Below are 8,651 nucleotides of genomic sequence, written 5' to 3' on the forward strand. Positions count from 1 at the left end.
GGCAACGCAAAAGGCCCCGCACCGCCCGGGCAGGGGGCACCCTGGCACAGCAGCAGGAGCAGCTGCAGCAGCAGCAGCAAGACGCGCGCATGCTCCACGGTTGCCACTCTTCCCCCGCACCTCCGATTAGCACGGTTGGCTACGTACGGCGCGAAAGAAGTTCAACGTGCGTGAAATACGCAGTGCCGATGGAAATTTGCTTTTGCATTCTTCAATGAGGTGAAGTGTTTCTGCGCACGCGGAGAGCACCCTGCAGCACCCTGCAGGACCCGGAGAGAATCCAACGAGCGGTGGCCAGGGACCCCTCTCGAGATTCCGCGGTGCAGCAAACCTCTGCGCACGTGGGAGCTCTGCAGGTGGATGGTGTCATACGCAGCCTCCAACTCCCACCACCACCACCCAGACGCAGCGTCCACGACTCCGAGGTCACTGGCGGAGTTCACCGCATGCGGTGGCAAAGCCACGGCGGTCTGAGCCCACTGGCTGGGCAGAGCAACCCAGCGAGTGATTCCCTGCCGACGAGGCTTGTGAAGCGTGAATATGGGGCCGCCTCACAGACGCCTCCCCACAGGTAACACAAAACACACCCACGGTGTGTGCGCTGACAAGCACCTGGTGTGGTGCTTGTAGTGAAGCCAAAAGGCGGACCGGGCGTGGTGCTGCCCATCCAGCCCGCTTGCGTGCCATTGTGCCCCTTCTCGCACGCTTGCTAACAGCGCTTACACCCCACCAGCCCTGGTAAGAGGCTACACGGGGGTCTTTGTCTCGTGAAGGATTCGTCTGTGCGCATGGAGGCGACGACCGTGCGTGTGGATGAACCATCCGTGTCCCCACATGTGGAGGGCTCGCCTGTGGGTGCACGGAGGCAAGGCCACGTCCCCCACTCAGGGGGCATGGACCCATCCAGAGTGTTGGAGGAGGAGGCGGCGTGGGGGGTGGGGTGGGTTGGTGAGCGCCAGAGCCCCAACCCGCACTCTGCTCTCTCTCAACACCCGAGGGGGCTCGCAGTGCCCGGCTTTCCCTCCAGCCGCAAGCCGGAGCCACGCTGAGGCTCCGGCTTGGGAGCCCGGCTCGGTACAGTCGCGTGTGAACGTCACACGGGGAGTCCGCAAACATCGGCCGGGCATCAAAGCAGGGTCCCCCCCCCCCCCGTATCTAACACGGATGAGAGGGACCCTGCCACCTCCAAGCATCTGCCAGCTCGCCAGAATTGGTTCAAGCAAACCGGACTCGGCCGACGGAGACAGCGAATGGCACAAACCGGTCCAAAGTTTGCGCGTGTCGAACCAACGCCGCCGAAACTGCGCACAAACAGAAGGCCCGCGTGCCCGCCGGGATGCGTGGCGCTCTCAACTCGGAGCGTGCAGGGACAGAGATCCGCAGCCGGCGTGTCTGTCCCCTACGACGGGCAGTCTGCAGGCGCGCACAAGGATTCGTGTGCTCGACATTCGATGAATTGTCACGAATCGTGGGGGGGGGGGGGGGGGGGGGGGTCCCAATTCTAATCACGTTTCTATTTGTTAATTTTACACATCGCGGTGAACGTAGCCACAGCCGCCTTCTGGCGGCAGCATTCACCAAACGGACCCATCACGCGCCCCAAGCGTGACCCACTCTCACGTGCACAATGTGCAATGCGTGTCATCGTAGGCATGATTCAATCGATTTTAATTCGCCCAATCGATGCTTCGTCACCCCCCCCCCCCCCCCGGGTGCAGGTGAGACTTCAGCAGCAGGGGGGGGGGGGGGGGTGGACAATGCACTGGTCCCGTTAGTGAGTCAGTGAGCACACGAGGGAATGGGTGAGCTTGCACGTGTGAAGACGCGTGTGTGTGTGAAGACGTGTGTGTGTGAAGACCTGTGTGTGTGTGTGAAGACGTGTGCGTGTGAAGACCTGTGTGTGTGTGTGAAGACGTGTGTGTGTGTGAAGACGTGTGTGTGTGTCTCTGTTTTTGTTTAACGCAGTTGCTGAGCAAGAAGCCCAAAGGCACAAATCTGCAAGCGGGCCAGCAACAAAAAGGACGTTTCTTGAAATGAGCTAATGGCAGGCAAGTCCATAGTCGGTCGCGGGTGTGAGGGGCGGCAGCGTCGAGGAGAGGAGGAAGCAGCAGGAGAAGCGTCGTGACCCGCAGCCGGGTGGTGCCCTCAACGCCGTGCGGATGAGATGAGATCAAACGGGCGGCGTCCGCGAGGCCGAGTCCCGAACATCGGTGGAGAAATCAACGAGCGGAGTCGACGGGAAAAACAGCGAGGGGGAGGAGTCGGCGAGGGGGAGGAGTCGGCGAGGGGGAGGAGTCACATCTTTCCAAAGGACTCCTTGGCGTTGCTCCACACGCCGATGCCCTTCTTGCATACCCCGATCTGCGTGACGGCGTAGCCGACGAGCGCCTCGCGCACGTCGCGCACCTTCTGCCGCTGGAAGCGGGCGACGTCGGCGGCGGCGCGCCGCGAGAACTCCACCGCCTCCGCCTCCCTCTCCGCCAGCGCCGCCTCGTCGAGCGCCACCCGCGCCCCGAGCCGCTCGGCGCGAGCCTCGCGCGCCTCCGCCGCCTCGCGCCCAAACAGCTTCCCGGCGACGCCACGCAGCGAGAAGGGGCGCGCGGCGCCGCCCGCCGGCTCGTCGCGCCGCCGCTTCTCGAGCACCAGCTCCCTCGCGAGCGCCTCCACGCCGGCCCGCCGCAGCTCGGCCTCGCGGCACACGCGGCGCAGCGCGTCGGCGAAGCGCAGGTACTCCTTGAGGCGGTCCGCGTAGTGCTCCTCCTCCTCCAGCAGGTCGTCCACGGAGGCGGCGTGGGCGTCCATGTGGTGCCCGGCGCTCTGCAGCCCGTCGCCCGTCTCGCGCCGCTCCAGCGCGCTCCACTCGCTGAAGACGCGCCCGTAGTTGGCGTGCACCTTGTAGACGCCGTACAGGCGGTCGGCGGCGCGGGCGCGCGCCTTCAGGACGGCGCCGATCGCCGCCCGCAGCTCCTCGGCGTACGCCTCGAGCTCGGCGAAGCGCCGGTCGGGGATCTCGACGCGCGGGGGGGGGGGCGGCCGCCGGGGCCCCGACCGGGCGGGAGTCGGCAACCGCCCGCGAGCCGGCGGCCCCGGCGGCCCCGGCGGCCTCCCTCCAGCCGCGCTCTCGCACGAGGAAGGCGGAGAAGACGGCGTCGCGCGCCAACTCGGCGTGCGACGCCACGCGCAGCAGGAAGGCCTCGAGGCCGGCGCGCCGCCGCTCCACGAAGTCGGGGTCCATGTTGTCGGAGGACAGCTTCTGCCACGCGAACTCGGCGCGCTTCTCCGGCAGCGGGGGCACCACGACGTGCGGGAACGCCGCGAGCAGGTGGCGGCGCAGCAGCTCGAACTCGCTGTAGCGGCGCCACAGCGAGCGCGGCGGGGGCCCCTCGCCCGCGCGGCTCTCCACCAGGTAGACGGTGAAGACCTCGCGGCCGTCTGCACGCCGCTCCGGCTCGCACACGCTGATCTCCACGCGCCGCACGGGGAACGCTCCTCCCACCGCTCCCTCCGCTCCCTCCGCTCTCTCCTCCACTCCCTCCGCTCCCTCCGCTCCCTCTGCTCCCTCTGCTCCCTCTGCTCCCTCTGCTCCCTCTGCTCCCTCTGCTCCCTCTGCTCCTCCCGCTCTCTCCGCTCTCTCCTCCACTCCCTCCACTCTCTCAACTCCCCCCGCTCTCTTCATTCTCTGCTCCGCTCCCTCCACCCTCTCCTCCACTCCCTCCGCTCTCTCCGCTCCCTCCGCTCTCTCCTCCGCTCCCTCCACTCCCTGGGGCGCCTCTCCCTCTTCTGCCCCCCCCTCTCCCCCCGCTCCCACGGCCCCCTGGATCCCCGGTGACCCTGGGAACCCTACGGGCTCGGCCTCCGTCCCTGCTGGGCCCCGCTCCTCCCCGGACGCCGCCATCTGCCCCGGCTCCTCGCGAGGCTCCGTAGCCGCAGGGTCCGGGTCGGAGACGCGGTTGGCATCCGTGGCGGAGGTCTCGTCGGGGGTTGGGCCGAGGTCGCCGAGGGGACCCAGTCCGTCAGCCATGAGTCACGACGGGTCGACGCGCAGCGCCGGTGCGGGGCCTGTGCGGGGCAGGGCCGGTGCGTCGACAGGAGCCACCCGGTTACAACACTCGGGGCAGACGCTCTCACGCTGTACCAAATATAAATTCCCCCGGTACAGCTATTGAAGGCTTCACGAACTACGTGGTCAAAATAGATGTTAAATAATGTGGAGCCAGAGAACATCCCTGTCACACCCCAAGGTGTACAGGGAAAGGCTCTGACTCCCGGCCACATAGTTTTACCCGGGCCCGCTCACCATCATGAAGGTCCTTAATGATCATGAGCAGAGGGTCAGGGACTCCGAAAGCACGAAGAACAACCCAGAGCCCAGGCCTACTGATGGTATCATAGGCCTTGACCAAGTCAATAAAAGAGGGGGACCACCAGGGCATCCTTCCAATCCTGCGGAACCCGTCCAGTGGTCCAGATTGTTGTTATGATGTCATATAGGGCAGTCTGTGCACAAACGCCACCCTCCCTCAGCATTTTGCTTGGGAGATTATCTCTGCCCGGTGCCTTTCCTGGTCTCAGACTCCGGATCGCCTTCAGTACTTCCTCAACAGATGGCACCTCAGCCAGCCAATCACAGGGGGTGACTTTTTCCAATATTTGAGGCACCGCAGCCTCAGCAGGATTATCACCACTTTGTGCCATGATGTTTTCCTGGCTGAGGGATTTCCCCTCCCCCAGGACCTCACAGAAATGCTCAAATCTGCAAACCTGTTCCTGGGGGTTGGAGATTGGATCACCGTTTTTTCCCCTAATGATGGTAATAGGTGTGGCGCTGCAGGTTACTTTTTTGATGGAGTTAAATAGTGATTTGTGATCGCGGGCCACTGAGGCAGACTCCATCTCCTCAGCAACCCGCGACCACCACTCATCCTTGCAGCGCCTTACGGCTCTCCGAACCTCTGACGTGGGATGCTGTAGCCGATGAGAGTGGGCCTGTCGCTTTTTCTCAACTATCCTGAACACCTCCTCTGTCAGCCAGGGTTTCTGGGGAGGTCTGGGCCACGCACCCACAGCAGCCATTGCAGCTGCATGAGTCACAGTCCTAAACCTCGCCCATTTACCCTCGACATCAGGAGTGGGGGACTATGCCAACCCCAGCTGCAAGCGATGATGAAATTCTCACTTGCAACTTTCATCAGCTGAGACCAGGCCACTTTAAGGTGGAATGGGGTCCTGGGTGTGCACCCACCACCGGAGTGGAAGAATGGCAGGCGTATCTTACAGATGACTAGTCGATGGTCAGAGGGCAGATCAGCTCCACGGTAGGTCCTGGTGTCAAGGACATGGGCTCGCATCCGCTGGTCCGTCACTATATAGTCCAGCAGATGTTCTTGCTTGGACCCGGCATGCATCCATGATGTTGTGTGGATGCGCCGATGCCGGAAGAGCGTGTTGGTAATTACAAGCCCATGGGCTGCACAAAAATCTAGCAGCCTCCTACCGTTGTTATTGAGCTGATCTGCCCCATGCCTTCCAATCACTCCAGACCAGGTGCCAGCATCATGACCAACTCGGGCATTGAAGTCACCCAACAAGATGACTCTGTCCCGAGTGGCCACTTTAGCCAGCACCTGTGACAGGAGGTCATAGAAAGCATCTGACTCATCGGCTTTGCCTGCATCCCTCCATGGATGTTCGTCTTCGGTGGGGGCATAAGTAACCACGACCACCACTCATCGCCTCCGGTTGATGGGAAGGCGAGCCCAAAGTATCCTGGGGCTTACAGCTTCCCATACCTCACCGCCCCCTTCATTCTTTTGTTCAGAAGAAGAGCCACACCCTGTTGTTTGGCAATCTCCTGCCCCGAGTAGAGGACTGTCCACCCCTCATGGTGGCAAGAGCCAGAACCGGTCCACCGGACCTCCTGAATGCCACAGAGATCCAGGTGGTACCGGGCCAGCTCCCGACAAAGGAGTGGCAGCCTCTCCTCCGCAGTGAGCGTTCGAACATTTCACATGGCCATCCGTAGTGGCTTTTCATTGTTTCTGGAGGAGCCCCGAGGGTGAAGATTCAATCTCCTGGCTCCGTCAATTGGGGTTTGACCAGGAGACGTCATAGACGCCTATCCCCCCGGGGCCTCCGGCACAAGCTCATTTATTACATATTTATGTCTAATTCATAGTTTCGTGGTAATTAATTGAAGGTGGAGGGGTTACCAGCCCCTCGCACCCGTCCAGAGCCCCCGTTTAGCCACTGTGGTGGTCAAAGACGCCATAACGGGAGAGGCCAATGGGCATTGGCCCTCCCCCCACAGCACTGTCCATGACAGTGTTTCCCATCCGCCACTGCGAGGAGGTAGGGGGTTGTTTTGCCGGACCACTCACCACCACTCACCACACTCACTTACCACACTCACTCACCACACTCACCACTCTCACTCACCACACTCACTCACCACACTCACTCACCACTCTCCCTCACTCACCACCACCACTCACCACCACCACCACTCACCACCACCACTCACCACACTCACTCACCACACTCACCACTCTCACTCACCACACTCACCACTCTCACTCACCACCACTCACTCACCACCACTCACCACCACTCTCACTCACCACCACCACTCACCACCACTCACCACCACCACTCACCACCACTCACCACCACCACTCTCATTCACCACCACCACTCACCACCACTCACCACCACCACTCACCCACCACTCACTCACCACCACTCACCACCACTCACTCACCACGCTCACCACCACCACCACTCACCACCACCACCACCACTCACCACCACCACCACTCACCACCACTCACTCGCCACCACTCAACACCACCACTCACCACCACCACTCACCACCACCACTCACCATCACTCACTCGCCACCACTCAACACCACCACCACTCACCAGTCACCACCACTCACCACCACCACTCACCACAGTCACCACAGTCACCACTCACCACCACCACTCACCACCACTCACTCACCACCACTCACTCACCACTACCACTCACCACAGTCACCACCACTCACCACCACCACTCACCACACTCACCACTCACCACCACCACCCACCACCACTCTCACTCACCACCACCACTCACCACCACTCTCACTCACCACCACCACTCACCACCACTCTCACTCACCACCACCACTCACCACCACTCTCACTCACCACCACCACTCTCACTCACCACCACCACTCACCACCACTCTCACTCACCACCACCACTCTCACTCACCACCACCACTCACCACCACTCTCACTCACCACCACCACTAACCACCACTCTCACCACCACCACTCTCACCACCACCACTCTCACTCACCACCACCACCACCCCTCACCACACTCACCACTCACCACCACCACACTCACCACACTCACCACCACACTCACCACCACTCACCACACTCACCACCACACTCACCACCACACTCACCACCACCACTCACCGTTCTGGCCTCCTTGCTGCCCGAGTCTCCACCAGGATCTCAGCCCTCAGTGAGGGACCGCGGTGAACACTGCCCGGGCGTGGTGGGGACCGCAGCGAAGTGGAAAACAACGCCAGAAACCGCGACAAACAGCGCACAGGGACCACTGTGAACACGCCCATTATGACAAAGTCCCGGGGACCGCGGTGATTTGTCAGTGAAAATTAACATTTGATCAGTCGGCAAATCGATTTATCCGCATGAATCCGATAAGCTATGAAGCTTTTTTTTACACAAATGTTCAGTTATGGGAGGCACGTGATCAGAACGTTACAACAACACACAATACAAAAAAACACGATATGAGTGCAAAGTATAGGAAATGTAAGCAAATCACTTTAAAAAAATACACAAATAAAACTAAACTATTTTTGTTTAATCTTACCAGGTAAGAGCCCACACTACACTTCTTTACCATACCTGTAAACCCATGCGGTTTACCCGTATTCCTGTACAGGGAAATTGAGTGTTCAGGTCCATACGGCGTACAGCCGTTTTAATACGGCCAAAAATACGAATAAATGTGTCGAAATGTGCGTGTTTCTCCCTTATGATGGGGCTTTGTAGGTGGACGTTGAGATGTATAAGGGCACGGGGTGAGCAATACGGTCTGAGTTGGTCTGCAGTGAGGTATTTGGAGTTTGCGTGTCTCTCTCATCATCACGGTGGCCAGGAGATGTTCACGACCTCGCCTGGTGTACAGGAGGTCGTAGGTTCCATTCCGACTCTGACGCCTGCTGTGTATTTGGAGTTTGCGTGTCTCTCTCTCATCATCACGGTGGCCAGGAGATGTTCACGACCTCGCCTGGTGTACAGGAGGTCGTAGGTTCCATTCCGACTCTGACGCCTGCTGTGTATTTGGAGTTTGCGTGTCTCTCTCATCATCATCACGGTGGCCAGGAGATGTTCACGACCTCGCCTGGTGTACAGGAGGTCGTAGGTTCCATTCCGACTCTGACGCCTGCTGTGTATTTGGAGTTTGCGTGTCTCTCATCATCATCATCAGGGTGGCTAGGAGATGTTAACTACCTCACCTGGTGTACAGGAGGTCGTGGGTTCTCTTACAACCCCACGACGCCTGCTGCTGCTGTGTATTTGGAGTTTGCGTGTCTCTCTCATCATCATCATCAGGGTGGC

At 60.4% G+C, this 8,651-nt stretch overlaps 1 protein-coding gene across 1 annotated transcript; it reads right to left on the reverse strand.

Annotated features, from left to right (window-relative positions):
• Window positions 1–2,210: 2,210 nt before the first annotated feature.
• SNX4 (sorting nexin 4) lies at window positions 2,211–7,621 on the reverse strand. The gene is given in 3 exon segments (XM_078612377.1): window positions 2,211–3,018; window positions 3,020–4,059; window positions 7,476–7,621. Coding segments are annotated over 2 exon segments (1,725 nt in total). The 5' UTR covers window positions 4,022–4,059; window positions 7,476–7,621; the 3' UTR covers window positions 2,211–2,295.
• Window positions 7,622–8,651: the final 1,030 nt, after the last annotated feature.

Source organism: Lampetra planeri, chromosome 38, assembly GCF_965212315.1.
Source record: "Lampetra planeri chromosome 38, kcLamPlan1.2.h2, whole genome shotgun sequence".
Taxonomy (NCBI): Eukaryota; Metazoa; Chordata; class Hyperoartia; order Petromyzontiformes; family Petromyzontidae; genus Lampetra; species Lampetra planeri.